The 16118-nt window shown below is 34.6% G+C and overlaps 2 protein-coding genes across 2 annotated transcripts in view; both read left to right on the forward strand.

Annotated features, from left to right (window-relative positions):
• Positions 1-6172: 6172 nt before the first annotated feature.
• Positions 6173-16118, forward strand: part of LOC144548392 (uncharacterized) — a 72752-nt gene continuing 62806 nt past the window's right edge. Inside the window, exons 1-4 of the mRNA XM_078297054.1 lie at positions 6173-6216; positions 6433-6946; positions 7046-7383; positions 7490-8016. Coding sequence (XP_078153180.1) covers positions 6173-6216; positions 6433-6946; positions 7046-7383; positions 7490-8016 — 1423 coding nt within the window. The remainder of the gene's footprint in view (positions 6217-6432; positions 6947-7045; positions 7384-7489; positions 8017-16118) is intronic.
• Positions 8206-9868, forward strand: LOC144548300 (uncharacterized). Its single transcript, XM_078296979.1, has 3 exons — positions 8206-8741; positions 8841-9181; positions 9289-9868. The coding sequence occupies exons 1-3, from the start codon at positions 8232-8234 to the stop codon at positions 9866-9868; spliced, it is 1431 nt and encodes a 476-aa protein (XP_078153105.1). The 5' UTR covers positions 8206-8231.

The raw sequence follows: 16118 nt of genomic DNA on the forward strand, positions 1-16118 counted from the left end.
AACTCTTGTGTTTTTCCAATGAACCAAAGGTCATGTGACCCTTGCAACATTGTAAATTGGTTGGGGTTCCATTATGGCTTGCTCTTCTATATTACCAATGACTCGTTAATAGAAGCCCCAAATGTAGAAAAATTGGAGAGGTCCCTAGCTATAAAATAAAACATTGAAAACGGCATTCAAGACCGTTTGTTAAGAATTAAGCAATTCAATATACGAATTAAGACACTTCTCTTTCGAGGTCCTTATATTAATAACCCACAATCAATGAAGACAAATTTAATGTTCTTTTTTGCAATCACTACTATAAAAATACAAAGTACACGACATATTATACAAATTAAGTATAGACGATTTTCTGTTAATAAAATCGTGTATGAATATTGGAGCGTATCTTTTTATAGACATATACGAAATACTTCAACAATTTTAAGATGGTTCGAAAATCGTTGTTTTTATTAAATTTCTGCACCATTGAAAAATAACAATTTTCAAACCATCTTAATAAATAGTAAACAAGTTTCAAGAAATGTAAAATTTGGTCTCCAAGTACATTTTAATATAGATTGAACATCTAACAATTTTGATCGACTTTTTGGACTTTGAACATCTAACAGTTTTAAAATTTTCACATACAGTTCAATTAGACACGATATACTAATTTTATAGGATGATTAACTATATATAACTCATCTTCTCTCTTATTTCTACTTTCGAGATTCCTCCCTAATTTGCTAACATAGCAGTAACCTCCTTAATTAATTGAATACTAGCCTAGGCCCAACTTGTGATTTCTAATGAACAGTACTACTGCAGAAAGCTTGATTAAACACGGTTGAAAAATTGTACAATTATATTTACCAAAATAAAAAGTTAGACAAAAAAACTTAATCAGAAATTTCAACTCAAAATTTGAGGTCTTTCCCATTTGATTTTTCAGCCCTGAAAAACACAATTCTGTCTCTGGAGATAATAATTATAAATCTCCTCACGAGATTTATGAATTGGGGTGGATCATTTAAATCAGACACTCGAGTAAAAAGTTACGCCTGTTTGAATTTTGTTCTTCTCCGCCGATCGCCTTCTCGGTGAAGGTATCGCCTTCTTTGCCCTACGCCTCGTTCTAGTCTAGTCTCTTTAGAAGAGATGCCTCATGAAAATACATGTACATGGAAGAGATGTTTTGAAATTGTCAGAAATGTCTTAGAAAAGATAGAAATCTATCATCACACATATATCATACAATAAAACCGTATTTACAAGAATAATTTTTTTTTATAAAATCCAGCAGAACATTCGTACACAACCCGGTAGAAAGAAACTATGCATGATCAGAAGCATAAATATTCTTTCCGAAAAATCATGCAGAGCATTCACACACGGTTGGTATACATAACTGTGTACAACGTGATCTTTTTAAATTGTGTATATATGAATGTTTGAGCATATTGCTCAGATTTAATGGAAATTTCTCTCATCCATATATGATCTACCGTCACTAATTAGAGTTTTTGCAGTAGTTAAATTCGACCAAGAACATACGCACAATTTATGTAGATTGACATAAAGATGGCATTACAGCCCTGCCAAGTTTCTACAAAAAAAAAAATAATAATAAATAAGATGGGATTGTTATATATATTGAGAGAGAGGAATGCCTTTTTTGTTAATTTTTGCTCCTGAGTTTTCGAAAATTATGGCTAAACACACAGCCTTTATTGAATTGCTGATTAATTACGCAGGGTCTATGTGTATTCTTGAATGCCTTTTTCATATAATTTTTTTATAGGGGGCTTTTGCAATTTTTCCACATTTAGTGGCTGCTATATAAATCTGCTTCAATGGAAATGTAACAGCTTATTGGGTTGGTATCACTAGTGGAGAACGTACAATTAGTGTCGCATCAAAAAGCCGACACTAATACTTTAGTATCGGTCGATTACAAAAAGCCGACACTAATACAATTAGTGTCGGCTATTTATAAATAGCCGACACTAATAACTAATAATTAATGTCAGTTTTTTAGAAATAACTGACACTAATACTTTAGTGTCGGCTTTTTATAAATAACCGACACTAATAAATAACAATTAGTGTCGGCTATTAGTAAACAGCCGACACTAATAGTTTCGTATCGGCTATTTGTATACAGCCGACACCGATGCTGAAAATTTTTGCGTATAAACCCGCGCAACATTTTCATTTTCAGTTTCGCAGCTCATCAAAACGCGCATCTTTCTCTCCCGCTCATCTCTAGGGTTTTTCAAAACCCTCATTCGAAACCCAAATTTACCTCTCACTCAAAACCCTCATTCGATCTCTCCTCTCTCTCATACACCTCTCAAAATTCTAGGAACTCTCTCACATCGCAGCCTCCTTCCGTATTATACTCTACGCACCTCACTCACACTCCGTCGCCACCGTAGCAACTCTCGCCGCCGCATTCTCACCGGAGGTTCCATTCACAGAGGGTACGCCTCCGTCTCCCGAGCACCCCTGCCCTGGTGACCTCCACGCAACCCTGGCGACCACCTCGCCCCTACAGTGAGCACCCCTAACCCTGGCGACCGCCTCACCCGTGCCCTGGTGACCTCCACGTGAGCTGACTGCAATTAGAGCTGAGGAGAACTTGAAGGTTTATCACCCTTCCTCTATTCTGCCCTGGCGACCGCCTCACTCTTGTGTTTTTCCAATGAACCAAAGGTCATGTGACCCTTGCAACATTAATTGTAAATTGGTTGGGGTCCCATTATGACTTGCTCTTCTATATTCCACAATGACTCGTTAATAGAAGCCCCAAATGTAGAAAAATTGGAGAGGCCCCTATAAAATAAAACTTTGAAAACGGCATTCAAGACCGTGTGTTAATAAGCAATTCAATATACAAATTAAGACACTTCTCTTTTGTGGTCCTTATTATATTAATAATTAAACCACAATCAATGAAGACAAATTTAACGTTATTTTTAGCAATCACTACTATAAAAATACAAAGTACACGGCATATTATAACATCTGCAAAAAAAATTCATTAAATTCATATCCAAAGCAAAAAATCATGATTATGAAAATTTTCTCCGAATATTTATGCACAATATACATGGTTTTTTCATGTTTACAACAGTACATAAATGTGAAAATTTAAGCACATTATACTCGATTTTCTGTTAATAAAATCGTGTACAATTGGCTTTATTAAAAATCGTGTATGAATATTGGAGCATATCTTTTTATAGACATATATGAAACACTTCAACAATTTTACACGATTTTACTATATGACTGACGCAAAGCGGTCCCGTTACAATCTTGCCCATTAAACTCACATACCGATTATATTTCACTAATTTGTACAATAAAACACTATATTCGATTTTGAAAGTTTTACAGTCTAATCAAATAGTTAAAATTTCTCTCATATATTTAATTTATTTAATTTATTTTATACTCACATCCAATAAATAATTGTTTTGTCAAACATTTCCGTACCAACATTTGTGCTAGATTGGGCCCAAAAGGCCCAATATAATTACGCACTGGAGAAACCAAATAATTTAACTCGATAGTATAATGATACACTTGCTGAAGAGTAAAGAATATAAAAACAAAACAAGGAGTCAACGAGATGATCTCTCCTTCTTCTCCTCTCCCACCATATTTAAAGTGAATAGCACTGGGATCTCAATGAGCCATTAATTATAAGGATTTTATCTATCAATAAGCATAGCAATATACCATTCATTCCTTCATGATGATCTTCAACGACGATGAGCCAATTGTTCTTCCACCAGGTCCGTTCCCAGTTGACTAACTGTCCATAGAATTGATCTTCTTTTTTTATACAAATCATTCATTTTAAGTACTATTCATCTCAATTGGACATCTTTTGTTGAAGATCGATTTGATAAGGTAATTACTCTGTAACTTGAATTCATACTTCATATTGATCGCATTTGAGTTAGTTTGTTAATATTGAAATCACGGAAGGGCCAATTAAAGTATGTAACAATAAGCTTGTAACACATACCTTTCTCAGCCCTTGCCAGCATAACAGGGACCAAAGTCACCAAACTATACCATGTCGATCTAGAGAAAGTGTCGTACATGATAAGGCCTCGGAGCAATCCATGAAAAGAAGAACAACATTTTGATAATGAAATTATTAAGGCCTCTTCCAACTGAAGTTGTAAAATGAGCCCACACAACTTAATTAACAATGAAATAAAGAAGATACATCCTCATATCCATACCGATGTCAAATTGGCGGCCTGAAATATATTTTGTGTCAAATTTTAGTTTTTATACATTAATTTTTTATGTGTCAAATATTAACAATTACCAATTCTTAATTTGTAGTTGGTCTATCTGTAAAAGATACAAAAAATAATAATTTTGTACAATAAAGAGAAAATGTACAAAAAAAATATTTTTTTTATTAAAAGTGGGTCAATCTATAAAAGATTCAATTGGTCCAAGACAATGTATTTAGCAACAATAACATATATGTAATATTAGTTCTTCAAAATTCTTATCTACAGGAGAAGTTTATTGTGTTTCATATTATGAAATGATATTATCTATTCTTAATTTTTGGTATATCAATTATTTATTTAAAAAATAACTTGATATTATTAAATTATTAGTGAGTCAAGCTATAAAGATACAAAGAAATAATTTTGTACAATAAAGAGAAAATTAACAAAAAATAATATTCTTATATAAATTCTTATCTGAAGCAACAGTAACATGTAATATCATTTCTTCAAAATTCTTATATGAAGGAGAAATTTCTCGTGTTACATATGAAGAAAAAGTTGGTCCGCATCAAGAAAAAAAAAATTAATATTCTTATATAAATTTCTAATAGGCAACTTTCTCTTATATAAATTCTATATAATCTCAATAATTTGTTAGTTTTTTTTTTACTTTTTTCTTATCTGGTCCCATATTTTTGTTCTTCTCTAATTAATTAGTACTTAATTTGGATAGGAAAATAAAAAAATTTAAAATTGAAAAAAAAAAATAGAATGAAAATAATTATGTTGTCGGTACAGATGAATGTGTCCTTGATCGAAATTGGATCCTTTTGGCTTCATTTGAAATAAAAAAAAATCAAAATCAAAATTAACTCAAGCAAACAAATCCTGAGTCACAAATATTTTCACCCATAAAGCAAGTGAAGTAAAGAGAGCATATTTTAGACATGTGTATTATGTAGATGGATGAATCAAAACGAAAATATTTGAGACGATTCAAACTCAGTTTGTATATTTTATATAAAAATAATAATTAAAAAATATTAGATAGGTCAAGCCTCTATATTAAGCGTGAACTATAAGTACATTGCTAATTTGCTAATTATGAACCCATTATTAATTTATGAAGTTATTAAACTTTTATTATGCAAAAAAAATTAATTGTTAAATATCAACTCTATATAAATTTAAAAATGAATACAATTCAAATCTTTAGGTGTGAATAAGTTTCATTGGAAAAACAGAACTTCAAGGTGAGATAACTTTCTATTTATTGACCATATCTTATATTTTTGTTTGTTTGCTTTAATTATTAAAGATAACATGCAGACTTCATACATTACAAAATTGGAGATGGTTGCAAATATATTTTAATCTACATCATATTAATTTATTATTGATCATCTTGATATACGGATCAAATTAAAAAAAAAAATACACCTTTCTTTTACTTCTGTAATTTCTACTGTGATTATATTTAACTAATTTGTACAATAAAACTCTATACTCGATTTTGGAAGTTGTACAGTATATTCAAAATATTACAGTATTTTACATACATGATAAACTATTAAGTTAACATTTATTCACTTAAAAATTTCTCTTATATATTTAATTTGTTTTGTCCTCACAAACATTAAACAATTGTTTTATCAAACATTTCTTAACCAACATTAGTGCTAGATTGGATCCATAACGCACTGGAGAAACCAAATTGATTAATTTTATAATATATAATGATGCTCTTGCTCAAGAGTAAAGAATACAAAAACCAAACAAGGAGTCAAGGGATCTCTCGTTCTTCTCCTCTCCCACCATATCTTAAGTGAATATCTGGAAGCACTGGGATCCAGATTAGCCATTCAGATAATAGTACATTCAATTAATAAAAATAGCAATATGACATTGATACCTTCACGATGATCTTCAATGACGATGAGCCTATTGTTCTTCCTCCAAGTTTGTTCCCAGTTGTCTAAACAATTAGCCCTCATAGAATTGATTTCCTTTTACAAATAATTTATTTATGCACTTTTATCCCATTGAACCATCTTTTTGTGAAGATTGGATAAGGTAATTACTATATAACATGAATTCAAACTAAATATTGAACGCATTTGACTTAGTTTGCTAATGTTGCAATTACTGCAGGGACAACAAGACCCACTGTGCCTGGAAGAGTACAATTGGTAACTAGAAACAATGACAAGGCACCACTTGAAGAAAAAATCCAAAAGGTGATGCTGGAACTCACTGGCGAAGGAGAAAGTCGATCGGGGTTAGACCTTGTGATGGTCTTAGATGTTAGCAAGAGCATGGGAGGGAAGTTAAAAGAATTGCAAAATGCTATGCAATTTGTAAGGAAGAAACTCAGTGTTGTTGACCGTTTGTCGATTGTCAGGTACAACTATGACGCAGAGAGACTATGCCCATTGCGCCAGATGACTGAAAGTACCCAAACAGAACTTCAAAATCTGATCAATGATTTGTTTCCCAAATGGGATGGTATGAACATCACCGATGGCCTTTTGATGGCACTAAAAATTCTCAATGACCGTTCAGTTAGCAGTGGACGTGTTGGTGCTATCATGCTTATATCAGGGGGTGAGGAGAAAAGAGGCAATGCCGCTGCTGTTCCGGTAGGAAACGTGCCTGTGCACACATTTGGTTTTGGTAATCGTCATGATCCGAAGGTACAGTTGAAAATTGAAAATAAATCCTTATTTATTGACAATTTCAAGCAATAATTTGCTTGTGCTGCATGCTAATTAACTTGTCCATGTTCTTAATAGGTGCTCAAGGCTATTGCCAATAATAGCCTGGGAGGAACCTACTCAGATGTTCGTGTGGACAACATGACTTCAGCCTTTTCACAGTGCTTGGGTGGGCTTCTCAATGTGGTTGCTCAGGACTTGACAGTGACCATAAGTCAAATCAAAGATAACTCAACAATAAGGCAGGTATCTGCCGGAAATTATCCGCAATTGATGGACAATACTGCAGGTTCTATAACTATAACATTTGGTGATATATACATCCAAGAGATCCGCAACGTGTTAGTCGACCTTCTACTCCATTCTACTAGAATCAAACAGGACGCAGATGTTCTCAAAGTCTCTTACACATATAAGTATATCAAATCATAGTACCTTGCAAACAAATTATGCATACGTGTATAACCTATCATCATTTTGATGATTGTCATCAACCTAATTGTAATAGTTATGCATATGCAGGTTTAATGGAGAATTGTTTGAGGCCAAACCCAAGACTGTTACTGTATGCCGCATGTCAAGGTTGACAGCTGAAGAACAACAAGCACTGCCTAAGGTGAGAGTGGAAGAGGTCCGTCTACTTATTGCCGAGGCAATTAAACAAGCAATCGATATCTTTGATGCTGATGAGGAGGATCTGAAAAGTGCTAAGGACAAGTTGGAAAATGGTCTGCTTAAATTGGAGAATGCAGATATAGAGGAATTGAAGGTGGAGCTAAGGACCGAGCTGAAGGAGCTGCTTAAATTATTGCACACACTTGCAATTTATAAGCGTGAAATATATAATGTAAAAGTCCGTCCTTTTGCATATTCCTTACTGATTTCCCTTGCCACACAGCGTCAAACTGCAAGAGGAAATAATATTGGCAAGTTTCAACTCTTTTCCACTCCCGCTATGCAAGAATTCCTTGAGGAAGCCAAGAAGTTGCTTGAAATATCGGAGAGCTTCAATGACGATGAACCAGTTGATCTGGGTTCATCAGGATCAGGTTCCGTCCTAGTTGTCTCACCGTTCATACAATGATGTTTATTTTACCAATAATTTATTTTAAGCAATATTGATCCTAAATAGCCATCTTTTGTTGAAGATTATATAACGTAATTATACCATAACTGAAATTCACACTACATTGGGCACGTTTTGGTTAATTTGATAATTGCTATTACTGCAGAGCCGAAACCCATCGTTCCTGGGAAAGTACAGATGAAAATCACAAGCAACGATGTGGCATCACTTGGAGAAAACATACAAAAGGTGTTGTTGGAGCTCTCCGGTGAAGACAATAGACTCATTGGGTTGGACCTTGTGGCGGTCTTAGATGTTAGCAGTAGCATGGAAGGAGATAAATTAGAAAAATTGAAAATGGCTATGCTACTTTTGATATATAGTGGCCGCTATAAATACCGTTTGTCGATTGTTGAGTATTCTAGTAAAGCAAAGAGGCTATGCCCATTGCGCCTGATGACTGGAAGTTCTAAAGAAAAACTCGAAAATCTGATCCATGATTTGGAATGTCAGCCTGGAACGAACATCACTGATGGCCTTGAGATGGCACTCAATGTTCTCAAGGATCGTTCACCAGTTAGCGGTGGACGTGTTGGTGTTATCATTCTTATGTCAGATGGTGAGCAGAATCAAGGTGGTGATGCTGCTGATTTTCCAGTAGGCGATGTTCCAGTGCTCACATTTTGTTTTGGTGAAGATCATCCGGAGGTACAGCTGAAATTTGCAAATAACCTCTTACTTTTTTACCTTTTCAAGCAAAATTTGGACCGTGCTGCATTGCTATTAACTTTTTCTTGTTCTTAATAGGTGCTCATCGCTATCGCCAATAATAGCGGGCTGGGAGGAACCTACACGGAGGTTTGCATGGACAATTTGAACTTAAACTTTTCCCATTGCTTTGATGAGCTTCGAAGGGTGGTTGTTTGGGACCTGACGGTGACTGTCAATCAAATAAAAAATGAGTCCACAGTAATATGTGCATCTGCCGGAAGATATCTCCAGTCCATAGACAATGCTATTGGTTCTGTAATTATAACATTGGGCACGCTTTACATGAATGAGCCCCACTATGTGTTAGTCGACATTCTTCTCCCTGTTACTAAAAAAGATCATGAAGCACATGTTCTCGAAGTCTCTTACACATACAGGTATATCAAATTACAGATCTTCCAAACAAATTATGTATATGTGTAATTGTGTATAACCTATCACTATTTTGATGACTCTCATCAATCTAATTGTAATACTTATGCAGAAGCAGCTTTGATGGAGAACGGTGTGAGGCCAGACCTCCCACTGTTACTGTACGCCGCAAGTCAGATTTGACAGCAGAAGAACAGCAACCAAAGTCAATGTTAACATTTCAAGAAGTCCGTCTGCTTATTGCTGCGATGATAAAAAAAGCAACAAGTGTTGCCGATAAGGAGGATCTGAAAAGTCTACGGGGTAAGCTTGTCCATAATCTGAAAAATAATCAGAGGATATCCATTATAAGATCTGAGATGTTGAAGTTGAAGAACGACCTTGAGGAGCTGAGTGAATTGATGCAATCCCAAGCAATAAATGAAAACCAAAGCCATTCTTCTGCATATTCCTTACTGATTTCCCATTACACCCAGCGATCCAAGGAAAGGAGTCTTACTCCTGCTACGAGAGAATTCCTTGAGGAAGCCATGATGTATGATGACATAGATGATTTACTTATCTATATGGACCGATTCATTTGTGCTATCGAATCCATTCTAATGATCATGCATGAGAGCGGCCTCACAGGAGAAAAACTAGAGATCAGAGAGCAGGGGCAGATCTCAGTGTATTGGAAAGGACGTCGCTAAGTCACCCCTATCTATGATCTTAAAATTTTAGTTATATATATTAAAATTTAATTAAATTTGATATTTTTTCAGAACATTCTATATAGTCCAGCTTTCTCAATAATAATCAAATGTTTACTTGTAGTCTAGTAATTAGAGTTGTCTTGTAAATAAGAGGTCTTGAGTTCAAATCTCACTCACCGCATTATACATTTTAATTTTCAGCCCCCTCTATCAAACTATCAGAGAGAAAACCCATTTTTTGAGGGAACACAGAGCATTTACACAGCATTAAATGCATTTTAGCAAGCTGTTCGTTCCTTCGGGTAATGAACAATGATTGATTACAGCCACATTTTTTTCTGGTAGAATCAAGCTTCTAAATAGCTAGCTATAGCGCCGCTATAGCGGTTTTGGACCCAGAAAGCTAAGCTACGGGCTAAAACTGCGCTAATCAAGCTACGACCGCTATAGCGGTAATAGCGGTCCGCTATAGCGCGTAACGCGTAGCGGCAATAGCGGCAATAGCGGTCCGCTATGCTACATGGGTTATGATTTTGCAATTTTTTTTTTCTGAAAACATGATTTTGCAATTTTAATGGGCCTTAATATCTAGATTGTTTTTTTTTTTTACTTTATTAAGCTATATCAATACAATCGAACATGTGCGGGCTATACCGCTATATCAATTAAATTTTGTATCATGCATTAATATATGGTAGTGGTATATTTTGAATATAAAATATATCGATAGTTTTTGAATTAGGGATATTTTGAATGACAATTTGAACTTTGTATTGGTTTAATATGAATAATATTAGAACTTCTTAATTAATTTGATATTTTTTTTCTTGATGAGACATTTTTACTAGGCAAAGCCTTCTATGGACATAAGGACCTATTTGTAAAATGAACATATTTTTATTTTTAAAGTTCAAATAGTCGATCCGAACCGTTCATCTTGTTCTCCATATTAATATGTGCTTGGAGACCAAATTTTACATTTTTCTGATTTTTTTTACTATTTATTAAGATGGGTACAAAATTCAATGGTCTGAATTTGATATTTTTTATACTCATCTTAATAAATAGTAAATAAATTCAGAAAAATGTAAAATTTGGTCTCCAAAGATATATTAATATGGAGAACAAGATGAACGGTTCGGATCGGCTGTTTGAACTTTGAAAATAAAAATATATTCATTTTACAAATAAGCCCTTATGTCCATAGAAGCATCACTCTTTTTACTATTAGTAGAAATATAAAATATAATTTTTGAAATAAAAAAACACTATTTATAATAGCTTTCGCTATAGCTCCGCTATTCGCTAAAGCTTTTTTTTTTTGTCTCCGCGCTACACCGCTATAAACGCTATTTAGAAGCTTGGGTAGAATCGATATTTTGTAAGTTAGATGGGATTCTAAATCACTCCAAAGATGTACACGTTTTGTATCTGATGAGTCAGCAGCATCTTGTGCTTGTTATTTTTTCTTTTTTCCCCCCTGATATGTGGATCCGTATCCTCTCAGGTACCTGACTCAACACAATTGATAAGGATGGCTCAGATTTAGTTTCATTCGGTTCTTGCTCGGGATGGCTGAGAGGGCAGTATTATTTGTGCTTTGAGATTCGTGCCAAGTTAAAAAAAAACAATTTTGAACCATCCGATTCAATTGTACTCAGTCCGGTAATCTGAGAAGATGTGAATTCCTGATATGCTACCAATAAAAATAGAGAGTTGATAAATTGTTATATCACTTAATATTTTTATTTAAAACTTCTATAAGAACGATGCATGATATTAGTATAATTTGATTGATTTATTAATGCCCATCAAGGGCATGTAAAAGAAAAATTACTAGTAGCAATTTAATTAGCATTTAGCTCAGTGGCGAGTCCAGTATTTAACAGGGGTAGACACTTGTCTACCTCTGGAATTTTTTTTTTTTTTTGAACCGGGCTTTTATTATGGGCTTGCCTATCTCAGTTTCTAAATCTTGCCTACCGCAGCCTAAAACTCAAACCTACACGAAGGAAAAGAAGAAGAAAGAATTGTGCGCCTCTCCTGTGCGAAGGAAAAGAAGGAAGAATTTGCTCAGCCGCACGGTGCGCGTCTCTCGCACCTCAGCTGCTCTCTCCTGCGCCTGATCAGTCGCTCTCCTCTCCATGATTCTCTCTGCCACGCGACAGCTCCACTCGCCTCTCCGCCGTCTCTGCTGTCTCCTCTTGGCCTCTCTCCACCGTTTCTGCCGTCTCTCCTCTGTTGTTTGTCTTCTCTCTCCAGGTATCTTTCAAGAATTCCATGTGGTTACTGTCTTACTGAACTTGCAAAAATTCCATGTGGTTAGTACTGAATTTGACGATGGATGAGTCAATTTGATTTTTCTTTGCTAGTAAGAATGCGTAGTGGTGTCAAATGAGTCAATATCAACAATTAAAGAATTTGATTTCCATGCTGATTGCTAAATTTGGCACGCATCTGAAATGGGGGCGTTTTTGGCCATATAATTTTTGAAAAATAAGACAGCTGATAACTACTTTCTTTTTCTTTACTTGTAAATGTAGCACAGTATATGAGATTGAGATCAGTGTATTCTCCCAATTCATGAATTTTGTTTCATAAATTAGACTAGACAGGGTATTAACAGCATGTTGTTATAATAAATTGATGCTCTCTGTATATATAAAAAGTCTTCAAAGTCCTGTAATTAGATCTGTCATATCACTACAACAAAAATACCTTTCTGCGACCGGCCAAATGGGTCGCAGATGGGTGAAGCGCCGGTCACAGAAGGTAGGTACCGGTCCCAGATGACCAAAATGGGTTGCAGATGACCCGGTCGCAGTTGCTCCGTCACTGATGACTGCCATGCTGACGTTACCGGTCTCTGAAGGGTATAGTACCGGTCACAGATAACCCCTTCAGCGACCAACTAGATCCGTCACGGATGCAACACGCTGACGTGGCTAAAGACCTATCAGAGACCGGCTGGACGGTCACAGAAGGGTTCCAAATCTGTCGCAGAAGGTTATTATTTTTTTCTCGATATTTTTTATTTTTATTTTTCCAATTGATACAAAATGTACGGAACAAATATAATATTAAACCCATTTTGTTCATATATTTTTCTCGAGTCTCAATTGGTACGAAACATAATATTCACAAGCATTGAACATCAAATATTATACGATTCACAAGCAATTTAATTGGTACATAACAATTATTTAACATCAAATATCAAACAATTCACAAGCAACGTAATTGATACATACCAAGAATTTAACATCAAATATCAAATAATTCACAAGCAATTTAATTGGTACGTACCAAACAACTCATATCAAATATCAAACAATTCACAAGCAATTTAATTGATACCTAATTCCTCATTTAACCTAATAATTCATTACTTCTGTTTTTATGTACAAAAGCTCTAACTAAAACCCCTAAAACATGTGTTAAACTTCAACTAGTCCTATAAGCATGCTCACTGAGCTTTGTACCTATGTACCAGTCAATAATACAAAGAAAAATAATAAAAAAACACTTTACTGGTACAGGAAAAGGGTAAAAAGAACTAGAAGCTGAAATTAAAAAGAGCACTTTACTGTACCAGTTGAAATAAAACCGAACAGTAGATAAGGGTAAAAATAGAGGCATGAAATTAAAGAACTAAAAGTTGTAGCACAGTAAAGATACTGTACCGTGCATTGCAGTATATGCATACATGTCTAAACAAATTGGTATTGCACCTGGGGCTTGATAAATACTTAAAAAAAATAAAGGGTTAAAACCAAGGATGAACTGCTGTACCACTGCAAAGCCAGAACCTTTCCCTTGTACGTGCTTAGATCAGATCGCAAAGAGCTCAAATATCTGCACACAGTAAGATACTGGTAATCCCTAACCAACAGATTGGTTTCACTATTTCAAGGCAAACAGGACTTTCAAGTGTTAACCAATAGACTGGTAAATTAAAGGACTAACTTAAACAACAACTCTTCTAATTTGATAAAACTAACCTTACATAAATTAAATTAAAGAGAAATAGACATTCTAAATTTCAGATTTATGAAAAAATACAAAAATTGATAAAGAAATGTACCACAGTGGGCTATCCGGCTATACTTTGAACTTCTTTTAATCTCCTCTTTAAAACCCTACAAATTGAAAAAATTGGTCATATTAACAAATCTACCAATACTTCAAAAAAAGCCAATCAAAATCTAACCGATTATGAAGCCTTCTTGAACCAGTGAGCCCATGTAATTCTAGACAAATTCTTAGATTGAATTTGCTGTTTCAACCTATAAAATGAGAAATCAAACAAGAATTAAATTCTTCTCTATTTATTGTTTAAAATGCACGCTAACAAAAATGAACTGATTTTATTTGAGTAGAATGACCTCTATGTCTCTAAAGTACATACTTGCACCCATTTAATTTCAGCTCAAATTAATTTATCAAACAACTAATTCAACTATGTTTTGGACATACCAAATGATACCAATCTTACTGTTACAGATTATTTGAGGCGGAGATTAAAACAATACAAGCAAAGCACTAGATTATACAGCCATTTTAAACAATAATGTATGTGAAAAGAACAAACCTTTTCAGCTTTAGAAGTGTTGGCGGTCAACAGCTAACATCAATTGAGCCAGCCAAGCTACAACATATTTAAAAATGACATGCAAGGTTTAATAAAAACCAAGGTATAAGTAAGTTATTCTAATTGAAAAGAAGTTAATGATCAGAAAATATCAAGACATCAACAAATTGAAAAGAAAATTAGGAAGTCATTATTTAATTGGATTCAGATTAGGAGAGTTAATGACACTAGTGGAAAATATGGAATCAGGATCGGTTATATACGCATATTAGTACCGGAGTACAACTGATCCTGATGAAGGCGATACTGATACTACAATAATCTGGATCGGTTAAATAACCGATCCAAATAGAAACTATCAGGAACGGTTGTTTATAAAAAACCGTTCCTGATACTATATTTTTTTCAAAGTTGGTTCTGCAAAAAAAAAAAAAAAAAAAAATAGTATCAGGACGGTTGTTTATCCATCCATTCTAAATTGCAGGAATGTTGCACAAGGTCATTCACAAAACAAGAGAGAATAAATGAAAACAAGCAACCCTAACATAATCAGACCTATTTGCTTCACATCTCCAAGTTTAACTTATTCTATTCTCTGCCTTTTTAAGGCTACATCTGATGAAGAAGTGTTGTTAAAACGGCTACGAAGATCGGCCAGAAGTGATGGACAACTCTGCATCAACTGCACATAAGGATCTGTAATAGCCAAATGCACGAAATTTTCTGGCATTGTCACAAACTCGAGACAGATATCTTTAAGGCAGTGACAGTTGAGTTGGTTGGCCAAAGAAAGCGAAGTCACAACCGTTTCTAAAGTGAGCCCCATGCAGAGCTTCTCTTCACAAATTTCCTTCAACCCCTCCAGGCGATACCGATCAGCAGCCACCATCAAATGCTGAGTCAAAATATACAAATCGGTATTTTTCTCGCCAGATTCACCGTCAAAAAGCTCAGCTACCTTAGGTAATGAATCAGTGTACATGAAATGTAGCAAGACTTTGAAAACCAAAGCACTCATATCATTTATTTGAGAGGGAGATACGGAGACCGAGAGAGAGATGCTAAGTTGAAAATGAGAGGCGCGAAATGAAAATAAGAAGAACCCTAAGCAGGTTATATAGGAAGTTATCATCAAGATCGGTTGTTTATAAACAACCGTTCCTGATACGATTTTTTTTTTTTTCAAAGTTGGTTCTGCAAAAAAAAAAAAAAAAACAAAACAAAATAGTATCAGGAACGGTTGTTTATAAACAACTGATCCTGATACTATTTTTTTTTTTTCAAAGTTGGTTCTGCAAAAAAAAAAAAAAAAAAAAAAAGTATCAGGAACGGTTGTTTATAAACAACCGTTCCTGATACTTTTTTTTTTTTTTTGCAGAACCATCTTTGAAAAAAAAATAGTATCAGGATCGGTTCTTACCTAGGAACCGATCCTAATTATCAAGTATTAGGATCGGTTCTTAGCTTAGAACCGATCCAGATACTATCTGGATCGGTTTTTAGCTAGGAACCGATCCAATTAGTTCATGTGCTGTGCTTTCATTAGTTTTTAGTATCGGTTTTATTGATAAAACCGATCCAGATAGATATTAGTATCGGTTGGTTCATACAGCCGATCCAAATAAGCCGATCCTGATTTCAGTTTTTCCACTAGTG

The sequence above is a fragment of the Carex rostrata genome, chromosome 33 (genome assembly GCF_964058835.1).
Source record: "Carex rostrata chromosome 33, lpCarRost1.2, whole genome shotgun sequence".
Classification (NCBI taxonomy): Eukaryota; Viridiplantae; Streptophyta; class Magnoliopsida; order Poales; family Cyperaceae; genus Carex; species Carex rostrata.

Coding starts and splice junctions, on each gene's coding strand:
- LOC144548300 (XM_078296979.1), top strand. CDS start 8,232: ATGAAAATCACAAGCAACGATGTGGCATCACTTGGAGAAAACATACAA. Junction 8,742..8,840: donor TTGGTGAAGATCATCCGGAG/GTACAGCTGAAA, acceptor TGTTCTTAATAG/GTGCTCATCGCTATCGCCAA. Junction 9,182..9,288: donor GAAGTCTCTTACACATACAG/GTATATCAAATT, acceptor ATACTTATGCAG/AAGCAGCTTTGATGGAGAAC.